The following is a 22,382-nucleotide window of genomic DNA, read 5'->3' as shown; positions in this document are numbered from 1 at the left end:
GCAGGTAAAGGGTATCACTTGGTCACAAGTTGCAGAAATTCTGGAACCAAAGAACACTCCCTGTGACATTTCGGTGTGCTGAGGAAATCAGTAAACCATCTGGTGGGATTTATTTGTCTCATTTGGTGGAAATTGTAAATATGATGGTATTTCATGAGTTAGGTTCATTTGTCAATGCATAGGGCCTTTGTAGTTGTTGTTCTGATTTGTTTTGTTTTTACGGAAAATGTGCAGAGTGGGTAAGAGCTATGTAGTTGTAATGACACCGTATTTCAGCTGCCCTGACTCTGCTTCTTAATGCACAGACAGGCAATTCTCCAGCCCTGAAAATACCAATGGAAAGGATGTCTAAAATCCGTATATAATTGCCATACTCTAACATAGGTTAAGTTTCACCTATATGCCTATATAACTTGTTACTAGTACTATCAATCTGAGGTAAAATAAAGCTCTTTGTATTTTCTCTTCTTTCTCTGCCCCATCAGGGGACCATACCATCCAAACACTGAATATTTGAAATCTCAGGGGCACTGACCATCAGTTTTAGATGGGACTAGATTTTACAGATGAGGAGAGTAGTAGTTGAGAAATGGAGAGTTGTTGGTTCAAGAAAAGTCTGGTTGCTATGCAACAGTAACTCAGAATTGGAGGACAAAAAAAAAAAATGGCATCATGAAAAGGTGAAGTAGTCAAATCCTACCCCCCCCCCCCCCCCCCGCCAAAATGTGACAAGCATAACAAAACATAACATTCTAGGGGCGCCTGGGTGGCTCAGTCGTTTAAGCATCTGCCTGTGGCTCAGGTCATGATCCCGTAGTCCTGGGATGGAGCCCCGCATCGGACTCTCTGCTCAGCGGGGAGTCTATTTCTCCCTCTCCCTCTGCTGCTCTCCCTGCTCATTCTCTCTCTTTAACAAAATAAAACAAAACAAAACAAAACTCTATGACTGTGGATTTTACATCAGGAATATTGCTGTCTTTGCCAATTGATTCCTTTAAAGTGTATCTCTTTGCTCTGGGTCTAGAACATAGAATTTGGTAGAATTTGGTAGAAATGCTATAATAAAACCACCTGGGTGGCTCAGTTGGTTAAGTGGCTGCCTTCAGTTCAGGTCATGATCCCAGGGTTCTGGGATCGAGCCCCATGTCTGGCTCCTTGCTCAGTGGAAAGCCTGCTTCTCCCTCTGCCCCTGATTGTGCTCTCTCTCTCTCACTATCTCTCTCTGTGTGTCAAATAAATAAATAAATTCTTTAAAAAAAAAAAAGAAAATACATATATAGTGAATTTCAGAGGATAATTATAGTAAAATGAGATAATTGTGTCATTACGTAAACTCACATCACTGGCTTTAGGGACAAAAAGAAAAAGTAATGGAAGTATTTGTGAAGAGGAAAAAAAACTATAGTGAATAGTTGTGAAAAGCATAAAAAGAAATCTAATGTTATCATCATGGCATCTATTTCACCTAGAAATGTTGTTTTATAAACTTGTTGTGCCAGCATAAAATAAACAGCATTTTAATGGGAAAATTTTGGTACAGAATTTGAATCCAGTTGAGTCGTGTTATCAATAATATCCTTTACATGGTTGTAGTTATTGACCAGAGAAGTTCCAGTTCATAGCATGTCATTTGGGGACTGAGAGCTTATATTTTAAATTATTAATTGTAAGGGAAAATGAAATCAAGTTACTCAAACCATATTCTCATCACAGAAAAACCCAGAAAATACATACTAAGATCGTTTTCTAGGTGTTTAAGTAATAGAAGTTAACTCTGGGTGTCTGGAGGAGGCAGCGCAGCTAATAGGGCACAGATCCCCTTAGGACTTTGGTAACTGGGTCCTCCCTGATATATTTTTGGTTCTAGCTACACAAGGATGGAAATGGTCTATGCCATAAGAAAAGCAAAGATTGGTAGGCTCAATTCCAAAACCGTATGGCCACACTTCTGGTGTATGTGAAGGGCAATTATTTTTCTCCCTGAATTCCTGAGAGGATCATTAGAGATAGAAAGAGTAAGAAGGAATCAGGAGAGACCTAGTGCCCCAGGGCTTCATAATCTGGGTTTACCCAGATGGAAGGACTGTGTGCAGCCTCTTGAGAGTATTTTTCTATTATAAAAAAAAAAAAAAAAAAAAAAAAAAAAAAAAAACCTTGAGTAAAATGGACAAAAAACAGATTTAGACCCAGATCTATAAAAATCTTCCTACCAATATGATGTAAGTTTTTTTAGGACTACTTAAAATATCTGGATTATTCTCCAAGGCCATATGCTAGTGTATTTAACCCTATAATATAGATAGAACTAGTTGAGCTGGATCGCAGCTGAGTCCTAGTGATTTAGACCTAACTGTAGAAAACCAGTTTCAGACCCACTTATTCCTAATCCAATCACTAAAAATCCAGCGCATTTTTGCTGATCAGATGTGTATCTGAGAACATAATTGAAACAAAGAAAAATATATCCTTTCCCTAACAGAAATCTCACAAGTTTCTCTTTTTCTTAGTTCTTTGATATTCTTCCCATTTCTGCTCTCCTTTTAAGTTTTATTATAGAGTAGCTGATTACTTAGAAGTACATTTTGCAATTAGCTTATCCTAGATAGTTACTCAAAACGTTAATTTGCTGAAAGTGGAACATTCTGTAGGTAATTTACTGGGAGGTCTGAGATGAGGAACTGTCACACATGCTTTACATTTTTTTCTGGGCTAAAACTGTTGTGGCCAAGCTTCATGGCATAGAATTTAGAGGGTTCCAGTTGCTCGATTTTTGGTGTGTTAGTAAGACCTAACAGTCGCTTTCTGAGGCAAATCCTGACCTTGCCCCCCTGGAAAACTCCCTTCCCTGACATCCCAGAAAGGGGCTGTGTCCTCGTGCCTGCCCTTGCTGTAAGGCTCAGTCTTCACAATGGATAGACACCCCCTCCACTGGTTCTGCTGACCACTAAGGACAGCATTCTGCACGGGACCAGGAGCCTCGAATCTGTTACCTCTCACTGCCTTTCAAGAGTGCAGCCAAGAAAATCTACATATGGTAGAAATTGCCTAAAGATGATCTAATATATCCTTCTTCTTAATACACTAAAACCTATCCCAGGATTGAGCCAGCTTGTTGAAGCCATGTGCCTGCCTCATATCATGTGGCCCCCAGGGGACCTGCTTGTCTTTGAATGCCACTGACCTCTATTGAGAGCATTCTAAAAGGAGCTCCATGCTGAGTCTGGCTAGAGATTTATCAACTTTGTTGATCTTTTCAAAGAACCAGCTCCTGGTTTCATTGATGTGTTCTGTTGTTTTTTTAGTTTCTGTATCATTTATTTCTGCTCTGATTTTATTATTTCCTTCCTTCTGCTGGATTGGGGCTTGTTCTTTTTCCAGCTCCTTTAAGTGTAAGGTTAAGTTATTTGGAAACTCACTGCTGTGTTTACTTTAAAGATATTGTTAAGGAAGTTCATTTATTCCAAAACTATTTGTTGATTCCCTACTACATGTCAGATACTGTTCGAGGTACTAGGGAAGCAACAATGAACAAAATAAAGTCTCTGCTATTGTGGAGCTTATATGAGAGTCAAAAGAGGTACTCCGTGCTGATGAATGGATGATCTGTTCCAGGAAGGAAAACTAAAGCAGAGTGAGAGGATAGAAAGTGATTGGGGGTGGGGGGTAGATTTTAAATAGAGTGATCCTGGAAATCCTCTACAATAAATTGATACTTGGGCAGAGACCTGTGTGAGGTAAAGGAGCCATGGGCCCTCCGGTAAGGAGCACTGCAGCCAAAGGGAATGCTAGATGTTAAGGCCCTGAAGCTGGACAGTGTCTCGTGTGATCACAGAACAGCAAGAAAGCCAGAATGACTGGGGTGGTGTGAGCAAGGAGGATGGTAGTGGGAGATAAGCCAAGAGAGTAATAGCAGGAAGACCTTGTGAGGCCTTAAAGGCCATGGTGTGGAGTTTGGAGTTCATTTTGAGTGGAAAGGGGAGCCACTGGAGAGTGTCAAGCAGAGAGAGAGAGACGTGGATGAACTTCTGTTTTAAAAGGATTACTCTGGCTGCTCTGTGGAAGACAGACAGTCGAGGGGCAAGGATGGAAGTAGGGAGGCCATTGCAGGCTCCATGTGAGAGAGTGTGGTGACTTACACTGGCAGTGATGGAGATGGGGAAAAGTGGTCTTATTCTGGATATGTTTTGAAGGTAGAGCTCACTGAATATGGTGCCAGGTTGCCTAACCTCTGTTGCCCCTCCGTAAAGTGGGGGTAAGAGGTACCTATTATTGGGCTATTAACTTGTGCAATGCAGGGGCGCCTGGGTGGCTCAGTCGGTTGAACATCTGACTTGATTTCGGCTCAGATCGTGATCTTGGGGTTGTGAGATCTAGCCCCACATCGGGCCTCTCCTCCTGCCCCCCCCCAATAAATAAATGAATCTTCTAAAAGAATATGTGCAATGCATAGAACAGTGCGTGGTATAAAGGAAGTACTCCCTGTGTTAGCTCCTAATGTTATTATTTTTATTACTATTGTTATCCTCATCATTATTATCATGATTATGAGTTGGATGTGAGATGTAAAAGGTAAATCAGGGATAGCTCTAAGGCTCCTGCCCTGAGCAAAATGGAAATACGGAGTTGCATTTTACTGAAATGGGAAAGATTGGAGAAAGACCAAGTTCTCACAGTGATGAGAATTTGCATGATTTAATGTTTTCTTTTTGCATGTCTGTATTTCCCATTGCTCTGTAATGCATAATTGTATATTAGATTATCAAAAAATAAAGGGACTAAAAAATCTAATCAAGTGATTCTAACCCATTGATCCTATAATTCATACTCACCAAATGAGATGGTTAGAAAGTTATTTTTACTAGCCTAAATTTGTAAGATTCTTTCTATAAACACCAAGTAGGGAAAACAAAAATCATCTCTCCCTAAAAATAACACACGCTTGTCTTTCTCACCCTATAGATGACCCGATTTCTCCCTACACGGGCTGGCTGTTGACTATTACAGAGACCAAACAACCACAGCCCCTCCCCATGCCTTGTACTGGAGGATGCTGGGCCCCCCTGGTTGACTACCTCCCAGAGACCATCACTCCCCGGGGGCCTCTCCATAGGTAAGTAGCATGTGTGGGTAGAGGGAAATGACTGCTTAACTTTGGCTGGACTTTTCCTCCTATGAAGGGAGGGAAATCATTCCAGGTCCCATCAAATGAAATGACCTTTGCAATCAGAGGGACCATGCACGACTTGACTTGTAGCTGTCAGTGTATTTGTAGAGTTTGGTTGAATATTAACCAGTGTTTAAAGCTGCCTTGTAAGTCAGAATTTTTCCTTGATGCAATCTGGATATGGATATGCATTCTGTGATGATTTTTAGGTTGTGAGTAATTGTTCCTTCTTCAGCTCTTATTACCGAGTGACTAGTAAGTCTCCCCGTTATGTGATCAACTCAGCCAACATTTCTTCTCTTTATGGAGTTCTGTGCTATGTCAGAAATTAAACTCCATTTCCCTGGAATAATGGTCTTACATAATTCTTCAGCAGGGCTTATGAGTTGTATCTAACTGTGACTTAATGATCTATCAATGTATTTCCATCCTCTTCAGAAGTTACATTAATTTCATCATGTCATTGATTAGGTGCAATATTGCTGTTATTTTTATGACTGAGATGGTGGTGGATCACAGTGTGAGAGAAGATTGGGCTCTTCATCTACCATTATTACTTCATGCTGTCTTCTTAGGTAAGACTGGATCTAAGAGGAATTCTAGCCAATAGGATCAAAAACCTATAGCTATAATCCAGAGAGCCTTCCTTTTACATTGACATCCTGCTTTCCTCATTTCTGAAAGATTTAGTCTCTTCCATTTTTCGTTGCTTCTGTGTGACATCTGCTCTACAATTTCAGTTGATCAGTCATTGTTTAAAATTGCCCTATTACTGCAATATAGAGTGGTACCTTGTTAATGCTATACCTATAAAGATACCCAAAACAGGGGCGCCTGGGTGGCTCAGTCGTTAAGCGTCTGCCTTCGGCTCAGGTCATGATCCCAGGGTCCTGGGATCGAGTCCCGCATCGGGCTCCCTGCTCGGCAGGAAGCCTGCTTCTCCCTCTTCCACTCCCCCTGCTTGTGTTCCTGCTCTCGCTCTGTCTCTCTCTGTCAAATAAATAAATAAAATCTTTAAAAAAAAAAAAAAAAGATACCCAGAACAAGTGGGGCCTCTTTGAGGGTCTTTGGCTAGATGTGATAAATTTAAAGCCATGAGACACTGTCAGCGCATAGAGAAAAAGAACGTAGAGCACAGTCGGCCAAGCACTGAGATTTTAAAAGAGCCAGATTATAGAGCAAGAAGGGGGAGAGGAACAAGCCAGGGAGATTCAGAAATTTAGTTAGAGACGAACAAAGTTAGAATCCTTCAGTTAACAGGGAGATCCGGGGAAGAGAACAGCCCACAAAGGAGGAATGCTAACCATGTCAAATGCTACTGAGAGGTCAAGAAAAGTCCATCTATCAGCATTTTATGAGAACATTTGATTTGAGGAATAAAGCATTTTATTTTTCCTAAGCCCAACTTCTTTATGTTGGTAACACAAACAATAACAAAGAAAACCGAACATTCTTTTAACATGTTCCTCCCGAGTGACTTGGAATCTTTACTATCCCTGGAATCTAAACGAGCTTAAAACTTGTTTATACTAAGAGATTCCACTGTTTTGTTCCAGGTTTGGACCATTACCGGCCTGAAGTCTTTGAACACAGCAAAAAATTGCTTCTTCACCTCTTGATTGCCCTCTCTTGCAACAGTAATTTTCATGCCATTGCTTCTGTGCTCCTGCAGACTCGAGAGATGGGCGAAGCTAAGACTCTCACAGTTCAGCCAGCTTATCAACCAGAGTATCTCTACACAGGTAATGAAAGGAGTGGCAGAGAGCCTGAGACAGAATCACAAATGCGAAGGTAACTTACGGTGTCAGTGGAGCCCAAATTAACTTCCCTAATGTGATCAGCCCCCAACTTTCCAAGCGAGCAAGTAGCAGCACCATAAATATACACCATTCCACCTGATGGTTAACGTGGTTCTCAAAATCCTTCTTCACTATTGAATATTTTGAAATGTCTTTTTCCTTATTATTATGCTTGCTGCTCTCATTAAATATGCTCCTACTGATAACATTGAAAATTAAGATGCCCTTTGGCCAAGAGCATCAGTCTCAAACACTGAAGGATGAGAATGCACAAAACAGTGACCTTCTCCATCACATTGAGAGCAGGTCATTGCCAGGGTGCCCGATGTACCACTTGTGTACCTTCTAGTTCCCCTGAAGGAATTTTCACTTTATTAAAGTGACTGATTTTTCTGGAAGGCACCATGAGTGGAAGTCTACTGAGAACCATTGCTGTTTTAAAACCAAAATTTTCTTCTTAGAAATGAGAACAGAAAGCATTAGCTGAGTCATGTTTGAGTCAAATTACTCTGCTGTTTTGAGCTATTCATGAAAACTTTCCCAGAAGGGTTGGCCAGCGGTTTTCATTTAGAATCAGAACATTTAAAATATCTTAAAATGAGAATGAACTAACATTCCTGACTATTTTGTACATTACATTGGCACTGGATATGGTATGGCACTTCATATGTCACCGCATACTTTATTCATAATCTTGAAGAGGATGTGCCTTTTACTCATCACTTGTACTCAGTGCTGTCTTGTCCTTTGACGTTAAGATATTTCTTTGGAAAACAAACATGAAGTCACTAAGTCTGAGATATCAGGACTACTGATCTCAGTTTAAGCCCTTTATTTTAAACCAAGCTACACTTTATTGAAAATAACCCATCAATAGCCACTCAGAGACATAAAACTCTCTTTACTGTAGATGTTTAATTAAAAGAATCTGAAGACTTCTGGCTGTCCTAATTCCCCACAATAAGGATGTATTCCATTAAGCACATGGTCTTAGACTGAGAATGTTGTAATGTCCATTAAGTTGTGTATCCCTGAGTGCATTAGTTTTGTATTCACTATACCACTGGTGTGGCATAAAGTGGAGATTTACAGAACAAAACACAATATACCATAGTCGAGACAAACAACAGATAGCTAAAATGATTGAATCTACAGCATACGTGGAATAGGGGTACGAAGGGTTTGGAACATGTCTCCTCTTCATAAACATTTACTAATACTTACTGAACACCTAGTTTCAACTATGGTTCCTTTTAAATCCAGGCTAAAAACTTGTGTGATTGTGTGATAGAAATTATTGTCTTACTCTTTTATAATAGGAAACTAAGGTACAGAGAAGTTATATAAACTCCCTAAGACTGCACAATAAATGGCAGGGATGATATTCAGGCCTACGGCTCCTCACTCCTATTTCAGGGTATCTGTCAGATTCTATGGACTTTTTATGATTATTAAGTAGGAGAAAAGGGATGGTTGTGTATATACATTTTCAAACCAACAACACATCCAGAGATGTAGAATGATAACCAAATATGAGGTGGGGAAAAAAAACATAGTATTTATTTCTACCATATTTCTTTGACTGCCATGCGATATATTTTATTAAAACATATTAATATGCACATAATATTTACAGTTGTAAGTTCATTTACTCAAAACATTATGTATAACTTATCAATTACTAAGTGCTGGTATCCTCAAAAATGGTATCATTTCCCTGATGTAAGTAGTCTAATACCCAGGAATAATTTATGAACAGCACAGTTGGGTCCACATGTATAGTGGAACTGTTTGTGGGTCTGTGCACATGTGCGTGCGTGTGCACATATTTGCATGCACACATGCACACACACGCACACATACACACCCCACTTCTTTTGCAGAAAGCATCGATTCACACACCAGAGTAGAAAACAGCAGGTGACACCCCTATTACCAAAGACACCCTGGTTTACATGGCAGTGCAACTATTCCAGAAGCAAGGAAAGAATATCAGTCTCATTTCATCATAACCACAGCCACAATCAAATGTTTTCTCCAAAACATTTAAATAACTGCGCACTTCTGTTTGCTCACCTCCTAACCACATGAAGCACCCTGCCTACCACATTCTGCCTTGACCTTCTTGTCCCACCAGGTGGCTTTGACTTCCTGAGAGAGGACCAATCATCCCCAGTGCCAGACTCAGGGCTGAGCTCCAGTTCCACGTCCTCCAGCATCAGTCTGGGGGGCAGCAGCGGGAACCTCCCGCAGATGACCCAGGAAGTGGAGGACACGGACACAACTGCTGAAGCGGATGAGAAGGCAAACAAGCTCATTGAGTTTCTGACGACCAGGTAGTGAGGGGTCAGGAGACAGGGGCCTGTCTTTAGGTTGTTCTTTGGGGGGAAATGTCATCCGTTTAAAACCACACAGATGGAAAAGCGAGCCCTCGGCTTTAGCAAAGCCTTCTTTTCTCTTCAAAATTGCATCTGCTGAAGTCTGTGCACCAGGTAGATCCTGGCAGAAGTTGTCTAAGATCCCACTGATGGCACACTTGATGGGCAGGAGGTTTCACGGACAAAGACAATGCAGCAGATGGAGACAGGACACAGTAGCGCCCCGCCATGAGGATGACTTTAATCATCTATTAGAGCTGCCAGGATCTGGGAGTTCTGAGACTTGGCAAAGCACATCGCTCTGGAAACTAAATATATTAGCCATGGTCGACCCAGGAGCAGCTGCAGAGGGGACCACTGTCTGCTCATCTAATCCAGAATCATTGATAAATGGAAGTCAGAAACAATAGGAAGCATGATAGGAAAGGAAGCAAACTGATGATCAAAATCAAGAAAAGCTGCAAGCAATCCTGTTTTTTGTCTTTTTGTCTTCTGGTTCTCCTACTGAACAATTTAGCTTGTAAGGCTTCAGAATTTCCAGCATCCCAGGGTCCAGTATTTGTATTAAGAAAACCATGCTGTATGGGGGGAGGAGCTGCTCTCCTTTCTCAGTGCATTAAATCCCGGAAGTCTAGTCTGTATAGATGTTATCTGATACCCACGATTTTTCTTTCTTCCACCAATGTATCAATTAATGCAAAAAATGAGAAAAGGATTTTCTTTCCTCAGTTAATTTCAGAGTATTCTTTGCAGCTCTCAGGTCAATATAGGTTTTAATGAACAGGAAGCTTCAGAAGGGGGCTGATGGTGCCTACAGCCAGGGTATCTCAGAGACCTGAATGGTTTGCGGAGAATAAAAGTATGCTCACCACTCAACACTGTCAGTACCGCATGTTCACATGCTGGGAAGAGTGTTCTCTGAAATTCTCACATCCGGCTCCATCCTGTTCTTCCTGTTGAAAACCAAGTACATATCAGAGGCTGTATCTTCAATTTGTTTCTACAGTATTTGATAGCCTAATGATATGATCCTGATAAAGGCAATTATCTCTGCAAATCTAAAATGTACAAATAGAGTCTATGTCTAAACCTATATTTTAATTAACATTTTATATCACTTTATTTGACAAACATGTAGCACCTATTATGTGTAAACACTATTCTGGTGAATTGAGAGGTTTTAATTTTGTGAGTAAATTTTGTGAGGTTTTCATTTTGTGAGTAAAACATAAGAAAAAATATACCTCCGTAAATTAACTAGATCTGTTTTGAGTACGCTCTTAAGCTTTACAAGACTGAAATTAACCCCACATTAATCAGTAAAATTTAAAAATCATATGGTGCCCTTGGAGTTACAACTGTATACATGGTTTTAAAAATGCAAAATGATTATATTTAAATGGTTTTATTTTTAACATTTTGTATGTTTTATTTAAGGGCATTTGGTCCACTTTGGTGCCATGAAGACATCACACCCAAAAATCAGAATTCAAAGAGTGCTGAACAGCTCACTAATTTTCTACGTCATGTTGTATCTGTATTTAAAGACTCCAAATCAGGTACTTTATCCTGTTTCCCCAAATGCCACTTCTAACATTCCATGTAGTGGAGCATATTCTTCCCATTATGACCACACACTTCGTATATATATAGTTCTGCATATAGCATGTGTGTGTGTGTGTGTGTGTGTGTGTGTATTTATGTATATATATATATTATATAGTATATATAGTTCTGCATTGAGCATTGATAGCAGAAGAATATTCATTGGGGAGCTTTGAGGTTTATTTCAGATGTGCCTAACTGAATGATTGTTAATGTCTTGTATTTTTGCATTATGCTCTATCAAATAATTCCCAAAGGTCACTGTTCTCCTTGCTTCGTTTACCTCACTAGAATTAAACTATGCCCTATAATATTAATTTTATTTAAAGAAGGCCATGACACAACACACATATGAAAAGATGCTCAACATCACTACTCATCAGGTGCAAATCAAAATGACAATGAGATATCACCTTACACCTATCAGAATGACTAGAATCAAAAAGACAAGAAATAACAAGGATGTGGAGAAAAAGGAACCCTCAGGCTCTGTTGGTGGGAATGTAAATTGGTACAGCCGCTATGGAAAACAATATGGAATTCCCTCAAAACGTTAAAAATAGAAATATCAAGTGATTCAATAATTTTGGACTGGGCATTTATTCAAAGAAAATGAAAACACTAATTTGAAAAGATACATGCTCTCCTATGTTTATTGTAGCATTATTTGCAATAGCCAAGATAGGGAAGTAACCCAAGTGTCCACCCATAGATGAATGGATAAGGAAGACGTGTGTGTGTATGTATAGATGTAGATATATATCCGTTCCATATATATTCCATTACATATAATATACATACTATACATATACATAATAAACATATATAATGGAATATATAATAGAATGTATCATAATATATACAGCCAAAAAAGGATGAGATTTTTGCCATTTGTGACAACATGGATGTTCCCAGAGGGTATTATGCTAAGTGAAGTAAGTCAGACTGAGAAAAAAAAAACAAAACAATATGATTTTACTCATATGTGGAATCTAAAAAACAGATGAATAAACAAATAAAAGCAGAATCAGACCTATAAATAAAGAGAACAAACTGATTGTTGCTGGAACAAAGGGAGTAGGGATATGGGCAAAATAGGTAAAGGGGAGTAGGAGGTACAGGCTTCCAGTTATGGAATGAATAAGTCACAGGGAAAAAAGGTACAGCATAGGGAATCTAGTCGATGATATTGTAACAGTGTTGTATGGTGACGGATGGTAGTTACACTTCTGGCGAGCACAGCATAACACATAGAGAAGTTGAATCACTATGTTGTACGCCTGAAACTAGTGTGGCATTGTGTGTCATGTATACTCAAATTTTTAAATTTTACAAAACAAAGAAGGGCATGAGTAGTAAATCTTATTGACTGTATTCAGACCCAGCTGTGAAAAATTGTCAGACTTGAAAACTGGTTAGAAAAAGAATTTTGTGATAAAATGTTAACTTTGAGAGTATTTGCTAGTAATTCCTATGCTAATGATCATTCAATATTCTGAACACAGTATGATTCTTATTTAGACTATAGCCGCATCGTGATGTTTAAGCCCTTGGCTGTATACCATTCAGATTCAACTTGGCCAGGGCCGGTTTGCATGTGAAATTTAAATTTGGTTCCCCAGCATGATGCAACAAGTGTCCCTACCTTCTTCCCCCACACCAGGCTGGCCACAGGAAAGATGGCTCCCTGGCTTTCCCAGCTCCTCTGATGATTAGCACACCTCACAGTTCGGAACATTCCAGACTAGTCACATCTCTTCTAGTTATCACAGGGTGCTTTCAAAAAAAAAAAAAAAAAAAAAATACTGATAAACTGACATGAGAAACTCATTTCAGGAATAGGATTCACATTTCTTGTTTTGAGTGTCTCCTTTGGAATATTTTTGAAACATTAAGGCCTCTTACCTCGGTATTTCCCCCACTTAAAAGTCATTTAATAATTGAACATAATCCAAAGGAAGAAATTTATTGTTTGTGTGTGAACCATTAATTTGTCTAAAACCTTAGATTGTATGAAGATAATAAAAATGAGAAAACACACAAATCCCTTTACTGTTTCCTCAGAGGTGCTTAGAGGCTGTCTTTCCACATCTTACCCCGGATACTCTTACTCACTACGGTTTCCCCGTACAGCCCTGCTTGGTGCCCGTTTCCCCTGTAGCAGGATAAAACGTGTTCCGGGAGATGCTTATATTAGAGTAGCACAGCAGCTATGACACACAACCCCCAAAGTTCAGAGGCTAACATAGTAGAAGCTTACTTCTAGATCCCATAACAGGTCAGCGTAGATGTTTGTCCAGTGGCCTTCCACATGGCGCTTCACAGACCCTCCGTCCTGTGGCTCTGTCACCCCCATTACTCAGAGGCCTCTCCTCAACCCTCCTCACCCAGCCAGCAGGTGGAGGAAGAGCGTAGGTGGAGGATTACTCAGGAGGGATTTACACCACACCGAGCTCAAACGTGGCATCCAAGGTTTCTTCTCACATTCCACTGGCCAGAACTCAGGCCATGAGATCACATCTAGCTGCAGGAAAAGCTGGGAAATGTAGGGTTGCTGTGTGACACATTAAATAGCCTTTCTTTAAGGACATTGTCATAGTTGCGCTGGGGTTCTGCAATCCTCCTAGCGTCCTTCTAGCCTTCAGGTCCATGGTGGTGTAAATAACGTTTTAGTTCATCAACAGAGAATCTAACCCCACACATAATAAAATTAAGTAGGAAAATAAAACAAAATGAAGGTAACAAATTCTGTTTTGAAACATCCATTGAACGGCCTGTATGGGTTTAATCCTGTGTTTACTACCCTGAGTATGCATGCCTAAGTCCGTTTTCCAGGACCCTTTGTCTGCTGAGCAGGAACATTCTCTTATATAGTCTACAGGTCCCTAGGGCCAAACAGCCTGGCAGCAGCTAAGAACAATGACATTAAATTCATTAAATTATCCTTCCTGATTCACTTGTATGTGACAATCAAATGTACCACAGAGCCCTCTAGATCACAGAGACAGCCAAAATCACTGTTTTCATCGTGTCCTCTGACTTTGTAGTCAGGTTTTCTCCTGCAGAGAGACACAGCAGAAAGTACAGATAGTGGTCCAGAATTCAATCCTGTGCTTTACCTCACATTTTCTTTTCCATCTGATCAAGTGGTTTTCTGATGACTGAGACGACCTTCATGCTATTGGAAGAACCAATATTCAGGCGAGAGTTTAAATGATGGCTGCCTTCTTGGCAACATCTACATTTCAATATCTGCATATTTATAGACTATTCTGAAGAGCAGTGACTTTGCTATAGGCTTTGGTTGTGTTTAGAATTGACTAGATCCACTAACAGCTTTCTTTTACATACACAAGTACTCTGAAAACTTGTTCCCAACACATTCTTTTATGAAAACAGGAGTCAAAGTATTCCATGCAAAAAAGGAGTTCAGAAGAACAGTGTAGAAAAATAGTAGGGCAACAAACAAGAATACATTTGTGAGTCGGTATTATGTGTCAGATGCTGTACTAAAAGCATTTTTTGAATTGTTGAATTTCTACAACAACTCTAGGAGATGGATACTATTATTCTCCAGTTAAAAATAAGAAAACAGGCTCATAGAGAATACATTTCTTTCCCAGCGTCTCAAAACCCCTCGTTCAAAGCTAGAACCATCTTGCTTCAAAGCTTCTGACTGTTTCTACTGCACTATGCCTCTTGAAGATCTATCCAAATTTGGGGGTTTTTAAATTTTAAAATAGTTAATTTCTAAACAAGTACCACCAGGAGGCAGCTCTGTGCAGGTAACCTGATTTACGCCTATAGATAACTAGTGACCGCAGGGTTTGAGGGGTATCAGTTGACCTACCTCTGGCCCCTTGGTGCCTAGGTTTCCACCTGGAGCAACATTTGAGTGAAGTTGCATTGCAGACGGCCCTTGCAAGCTCCTCAAGGCACTATGCCGGTCGGTCCTTCCAGATATTCCGGGCGCTCAAGCAACCTCTGTCAGCACACGCCTTGTCTGACCTTCTTTCCAGACTGGTGGAGGTGATCGGAGAACATGGAGATGAGATTCAGGTATGGAAGGAAAGACCACTGAACGCATTCTCTTTCTCTCATGTCAAAGATGAGGCCTTAACAGCTTTCTTTGAGCCTTCTTTCTCTCGCAATTATTCCAACCATTTGGGCATATGTAATTTATTTAAAAGAATTTTTAGAGATTAACTTTTATATTTACAAAAAGCACTTCAAGGAGCATTGTTCTAGAAATCCAGTGGCTATTGTTTTTTTGAGCCAGCCACTGAAAATCCCTTGGGGACTCCTTCTTGATGGTTTTTGTTGTTGGTTTTATTTGACGGGGAATCGGGGAATTATTTGTATTGTTTTTGTCTTTTTGTCACCAACCTAGGATGCAGTTGTGCCATCTCCCTACCCAGAGAAGGGATCTCCATTATGTCTATGCAAAGCACTACCCCTCTCTGTATAGCTAGGCTTCAGTACACTGAGAAGAGCTGAAGCAGTAATGGAGGGAGTAGATACCACAAGAAGAAAGACCCTGTAGGTAGAGCCCAAGGACTGGGGAGCTGGTTGAAAGCCAAGGGCATTACAAGCTCTGCAGCTTGAGCCAAGCCCTTCTTTCCCTTCTTTTCCATCAGAAAAGCTACTATATCCCAGGAGACCTGCACACCTGTGAACTCTAGCCTCTTTTCCTCTTTCCGGCCATTGGATGTGCTCTTCAAAATATCACTGAGGCACAGCCCTTCTCATACCTCAGCTCTTATCTCTGGCTGAGACATTGCCACTCTGTCTTTCAAATGCCCACCATCCCCCTCAGCAAGGGGCCATGACTGCCACCTTTAGCCTTGCCCTCTCCCTGTTGGATTTCAAATGAGATTGAGCTGTTCAGGACCTCAGATCTCGGGAAATAGATCTTTGTGACTCCCTAACAGCTAAGCCATCTGCATTTCCTAAGTGGTCCTTAAAATTTGTTTTTAGACTTGGTCAGTTACAGTAACAATGGCTGTCTAGCCCTCAGTGATATTAACATTAGACTGAATAAAGTTTGCGTTAATTAAATTTATCTTCAGGAAGTGAGCAGGAGTTTTAAGCAGTACAAAATGTTATCTTTGCATGTCTGGCAGGGTTACGTAATGGAGGCACTCCTTACGTTGGAAGCTGCTGTGGATAACCTGTCTGACTGCTTGAAGAACAGCGATCTCTTAACGGTATTATCTCGGTGAGAAGCAGCTTCATGACTCCTGAAATCAAATAGGCTGGACTGAATATTTGAGAGATGCCTGGACTTTGGGCAAAGTCCAAAGAACACATCTAGTTTTTGATATATGACTTTTTCTTTAGTTTAAAAAAAAAAGAGAGAAAGTTATGGGGCACCCAATATATACACATTATATAAGTATTTTTAAACATTAGGAAGATAGAGGAGAAATGTTACTTTAAAATAATACAAATATTAATACTTTTTCATTTTCTGTGTTATGTCTTTGAGTACTTTTTCAAATTTTATTTAATAATTATCCTATTTATTACATTATAAACAGAAACCAAAACTAAATGTTATTTTTGAATGAATATATACAAAACTCATCTGAATCATCACTATAAAAACAGCTAGAATTAATGTTGATTTTACTTGAATAAATCCCTATCTTAGGATCTTTCTTTTTTATTTTTGTTCCTTTTGCTCCTGCCAATGTTTACCCATTTCAAATCATTCACAATTCTGTATTCTGTTTGTATAATTGAGCTCATTTTGCTTGAAATTGAGTCAGTAATGTTATCATAAATCACGCTGAGCCTTGTTTCACTTTTAAGTTGAGCATTTTTTATGGATAGGTGATTTTAGTATGATTCCTAGCATCATACACATTTTCTATATAAACCTGCAGATTTATCTCAGTCAGTAAGAATTTAGCAAGAATACTGATAAAGAGTTTTATCTTTTCAGCCTGAAATAGGCTTAGAGATCATTTCTCATAGATATTTTATAAGCATAAAAAATTTCCTTTGATGCAGTTACTAACTTTTTTCTTTCTAGATAATATCCTTTCCATTTCTGTTCTTATCAGTCAGTTAATAGAATATTAAACTGTGTGCCTATCAGGTATACTCTATTTCTAAATTACTCCTGCCCAAAGTCAAACAAAAATATAAATGAAAGATCAGTAAACTTTACCACCAACTGCTCTTCTTTAGCCTTTCAGTAAGTCAGTATTAGGTTTTGTTGCTGTTTTGTTCGTGAGGTTTCTCATTGTTTTGTTTTTCATAGCTTTAAGTTTAGGAATAGAAAATTTATTCCTGTAAGCTTAAGTGTATGAGAAAAAAATAATAGTATTTCCAAAGAACGATTTCCCTACCTTATTATTTGTCAGTGGATCTTAAAAGGACTGGCTCTTCACTGAAGCATGTTGGCTTTCTTTTGAACTTTTTTACTTTTATACCCAGCTCTTCATCACCAGATTTAAGCTCTAGCACTAAACTAACAGCAAGCAGAAAGAGCACAGGACAACTAAATGTGAACCCTGGGGCGGCCAGTGGCAATACAGCAACCGCAGAACGGAGCCGGCATCAAAGAAGCTTTTCTGTGCCCAAGAAATTTGGTGTTGTCGACCGATCCTCAGACCCACCCCGGAGTGCCACACTGGACAGAATTCAGGCTTGTACCCAACAAGGCCTGTCCTCAAAAACAAGAAGCTCATCTTCCTTGAAGGACAGCCTCTCAGACCCATCACACATAAACCATCCAACCAACTTGTTGGCCACCATCTTTTGGGTCACAGTGGCCTTGATGGAATCTGATTTTGAGTTTGAATACCTAATGGCCTTGAGGCTGTTGAACAGGCTACTGGCTCACATGCCACTTGATAAAGCTGAGAACCGAGAAAAACTTGAAAAACTCCAGGCACAGCTCAAGTGGTCAGACTTCTCAGGGTTGCAGCAGCTGCTGCTGAAAGGATTCACCTCCCTCACCACCACTGACCTGACCCTGCAGCTTTTCAGTTTGCTCACACCAGTATCCAAAGTATCCATGGTGGATTCATCCCAAGCCATTGGTAAGGCCAACATCACTCATTCTCTTGCAGTTCTGGTGGTGGTTGTGTTAGCGTTGAGTGTAATATGGTAATGGGCTTAGTACTTTCAACAATTCTGTTTAGAAATTGTTCTTTGGGAGTAGTTTGTCATTTCTTACTTAAAACTATTTAAATTGTGGGAGACATGTTTAAGGCAATAGCGTGACAGGGGCAGAAGTTATATATTAATGATTTCTTTGTGCTTTCCAGATCAAATCACAGGTACTGTCAGTTTATTCCATTGTTCTTGTACAGATAAACCTTTTTTCTATTTTTTCTTAACTCCTAAATCTTTTTTGTTTTCTTAGCTTTTTTTCCCCCCTCTTGAAAATTCGCTTGGTTCCCTATCGTTTTGAATCAAGCCAAATCACCAGCCGTATTTTTAATACCATGGCATGTGGCCCAGACTTCTTTTCATGAAGGTAGAGCTTAACACAGTGGTACTAAGCCATTACTTACCATTTTAAAGAGTCTTTTTGATTACATTACATGAGTAAGACTTAAATTGGTTGGCCTATGCCCTCTCATACAAGCTTTTCTTAAAATACAGTTTTTGATAAAAGTTTCAAACTAGTGCTTCAGTTCATTATAAGCTGCTTTTTAAAATCTCTGCCAGTCATCCTGATTCACAGCCCATAGCAAGATAGTCACCATATCTCAGAATTACCCATCTACTTCAAGTTCCTCCTCTGTAACTGGTGTCATTGTGGTTGTACCCTTTTTTTCCTGGATTTTGTGTTAGATCACAGTAAAGCTGGTTCAAAAGACTGCTTTTGGATCACCTTGGGAAGAAATCTGCAATATTCCTTCCCACGGTTAACAGTTAAAATGCACCATATTCAGCTATCTCCACTGCATCTTCTCTGATCCAGGGTTTCCACTGAACGTGTTGTGTCTCCTGCCCCAGCTGATCCAACATTTTGAAAATCCCAATCAGTTCTGCAAGGATATAGCCGAAAGGATTGCTCAGGTACGATTTCTGCCGCCACACTCAGGTGGATCCATACAGGCCTTCCGGAAGGTCCAATGCTAAGCAGAAATTGCCCTGAAAGGGAAATGAGTTTCACAAAACCTGAAAATCATAACTGTGATATGGCTAGTAATTTACATCTCTGAGTAGCCAATGCACATTTTCTTGTGGTTTCATTATTGAGAAGACAGGTGGAAAGAATCTGTGAAAATTATATTAGCTAATGACTAAGATAAGCACTTCTGCATCTTGCACAAAAAAAAAAAAAGTATCAATGTGTTTTCCAGATTCCAAAGCAAAATTGCAAACATTGCAATCTTCCAGCAAAATTTCTGACACATCTTCCTGCTCATCAGGCTATTTTATCCCTAATTGATTTTCTTCTCTTAAAAGGTGTGTTTGGAAGAAAAGAATCCCAAACTTTCCAATCTTGCACATGTCATGACTCTCTATAAAACACACAGCTACACGAGGGACTGTGCCACGTGGGTCAACGTGGTCTGCCGATACCTTCACGAAGCATACGCTGACATTACCTTGAATATGGTGACCTACCTGGCAGAGGTAAGCTCTTCAATTAAGGATACCCACTATAGTTTTCATGGGTAAAAAATTTACACGGAATGGATAATAATCTCTTCATTTATTGAGTGCCTATTATATATTACCATAGATGCTGTATGAAGCATTTTAAATCCTCACAACAATGCAGTGATGAGGACGCTATCCTCAAAGAATCTGAGGCCCAACCAGGTTAAATAACCTGCCATATGTTTCAGGTGGCAGAGCCAGCCTTTGAACTGGGGTATTCCTGCCTCAAAAACTTAAATTCCTTCTTTTTACTGCACTAATACCTGTCAGTACCTTCCAGAAATGGGGAAATTGTATCCTAACTACTCCAGGTGTTCAAATCTTATTTAAGGAGTTACTGTGTGACTTGGTATGTTTAATGGTTGTTTGCTCTAAACCAATTAGCAAAGCATCTATTTTGAAATAAGCTTTTTATCTTCATCTTTTAAGTTTGTTTTTTAAACTTGAATGGGATTTTCATCCTCATACAACTGTGTTTCTAGCACATTGGTTCCAAGCCCCATGTCCTTCGTCCTGGAAATACATAGCATATCGGACAAGTGATGAAATGTATTCTGGTAGCACCTCTGGTCACTCACTAGCTTAACACACAAGGTCGTGAAATCTGAGTGAAATGGCCATAACAGTCACCTTGGTTTAGCATATTCACCGTTGCTTTTGCTTGAGGGAGGTGCATGCATACCTCTTGCTAGGGCCTTTTCAGAAGTGACGAGGATGGTACATTCTAACTTCTCTTTGTTATGTCACCAGTACAGGGTGCAGATAGGCTAGAGAGTCAGTCATCCTCTGAAGGCTCCACAAGACTGAACTCTTGTACCTGGAAGAGGGTCCTTGCCCTATCCATCAACACTGATAGTTGATCTGCAGGATTTTGATTTGCAGTCTGGGTCAGCAATATGTGAGCTGCATTCAGACTGTCAACAGCCAAAGGTTCTTTCCACACTCCATCCCATCCCTGGCACTTTAAGGAGCCTCTCTTATATGCCACCCTGCTGCTTTGGATAATCACCTTGGTCACATCTGTCCCTGCAAGAATTACTAAGAAAGCACACACATGCCTCAGCTCACAAGAAATACTGGGATAACCAACGTAAATGCCCTGCTTATGAAGGCAGACGATGCCTTTTTTAAAACAAAGTGAAGTGTAAGTTAGCAAGGAGGTAAGACTTGCTTGGATCACTAGACATAAGGTTTCAAAAGTACAAATGGGATGTGGCATATGCACACATACATATTATTCAGACTTAAAGAGGAACAAAGCATCGACACATAGCACGACATGGATGAACCTTGAAAACATCATGCTAAGTGGACGAAGCCAGACGCAAAAGGACAAATATAACAGGAACCCACTTCTGTGAGGTGCACAGAATAGGCAAATCTGTAGTGATAGAAAGTAGAATAGTGGTCACCAGGGGTTGGGGACGGGGTAATGGAGCCTTAGCATTTTACATTTAACAGAGTTTTCATTTGGGATGATGAACAAATTCTGGAAATAAATAGTGGCCATGGTTACACAACAGTATGAATACACTTCATGCCACTGAATTGTACACTTAACAGTGGTCAGAGTGGTCAATTTATGTTATGTACATCTTACCACAATAAAAATAAATGAGAACTGATTACCTAATTTGTTCTATTGAGCCTTTGTCACAAACTGTCACTGAAAATTTTATTATAAACTCACTTCCTACAGTATATATTAATTCCTAATTCAAGTACTCATGTGCTCTTTCAGGTGTTGGCCAGGCACATACATGTAATTTTAGGTAGCGACGGTCAGTATTTCCTGTGAGCCTGCTCTGTTCATGTAGCATTAACTTTGTGCTCACACAGTGTCACATTCAACAACTGTGGGATTCCAGCAGGTTAATGTAACCCAATGTGCTTAAACATCTCCCCTGTTGCTTATATTCATAATCTTTTTCTATTACAAATGGTCCTTTTATGTAGACTTCTTATCGGATAACATCCAGGTGATTTCTTCTGGTGGCATTTCCCAAAGTAACTATTCAGGTAAAGGGCATGGATACATGAATACATTATGTAGTTCTACACATTTGGGAAATTGGTCTTCACAGAGATTGCCCCTATTTACAATACTGCCAACAGCGTATAAACGTGTTTTCCGATATCCTCACTATATTTTATTATCCCTTTTATTCCTTTTTTCAGTTTTATATTTTTATTGGTACTTTAAAATTATTCTCTTTGTGTATTTCCTTTCTAGGAATAATGTTCACTTTTCCATGCACTAGATTTTCCAAATTGTTCATTTCCTCATGTGTTAACTGCTCAGTTATTTCTTCTGACCACTTTTGATGTGGAATGTCAGCATTTATTTGAATCATTTCTACGGTTCTTTGTTTTGAACAGTAACTTTTTATCATGATGTCTGTCACATAAATCTTCTCATTATTTTGCTTTCTTTTTTTAAAATAGTGTTGATATCATAGTATATGTCCATAAAAGAAAGTTTAGTAGGTACAGAAAAGTGGGGAAAAGAACAGGAGGGGGAGATAAAAAAAAAAAATCATCCAAAATCATTATGTTATCTAGAGAGAAACACTGTTAACATTTTGTTAGATTTCTTTCCATTGTTATTTCTCTGTAACACCCACCCATTCACATCGATTTTGGCATCATCTACTATACAGAAATTGCATATCCTTCCTCTTTGACTTAATATTATCCAATAGCCTTTACTATCTTTAAAAATGTCATTCTCGGGCGTCTGGGTGGCTCAGTGGGGTAAGCGTCTGCCTTTGGCTTAGGTCATGATCCCAGGGTCCTGGAATCGAG

At 39.6% G+C, this 22,382-nt stretch overlaps 1 protein-coding gene across 11 annotated transcripts in view; it reads left to right on the top strand.

Moving 5' to 3' along the window:
• The window catches only part of FRY (FRY microtubule binding protein), a 426,749-nt gene that overhangs the window by 351,301 nt on the left and 53,066 nt on the right, over nucleotides 1-22,382 (top strand). For all 11 annotated transcript variants that reach the window (XM_032403234.1, XM_032403231.1, XM_032403233.1 and 8 more), the window contains 10 exons: nucleotides 4,960-5,110; nucleotides 5,636-5,739; nucleotides 6,721-6,906; nucleotides 9,101-9,299; nucleotides 10,779-10,900; nucleotides 14,818-15,005; nucleotides 16,070-16,164; nucleotides 17,391-17,998; nucleotides 18,889-18,986; nucleotides 19,380-19,550. In XM_032403234.1, the coding sequence (XP_032259125.1) occupies nucleotides 4,960-5,110; nucleotides 5,636-5,739; nucleotides 6,721-6,906; nucleotides 9,101-9,299; nucleotides 10,779-10,900; nucleotides 14,818-15,005; nucleotides 16,070-16,164; nucleotides 17,391-17,998; nucleotides 18,889-18,986; nucleotides 19,380-19,550 (1,922 nt within the window). The remainder of the gene's footprint in view (nucleotides 1-4,959; nucleotides 5,111-5,635; nucleotides 5,740-6,720; nucleotides 6,907-9,100; nucleotides 9,300-10,778; nucleotides 10,901-14,817; nucleotides 15,006-16,069; nucleotides 16,165-17,390; nucleotides 17,999-18,888; nucleotides 18,987-19,379; nucleotides 19,551-22,382) is intronic.

This window comes from Phoca vitulina, unplaced genomic scaffold (assembly GCF_004348235.1).
Source record: "Phoca vitulina isolate PV1807 unplaced genomic scaffold, GSC_HSeal_1.0 scaffold5, whole genome shotgun sequence".
Classification (NCBI taxonomy): Eukaryota; Metazoa; Chordata; class Mammalia; order Carnivora; family Phocidae; genus Phoca; species Phoca vitulina.
This window is presented reverse-complemented; position numbering and strand designations above follow the sequence as displayed.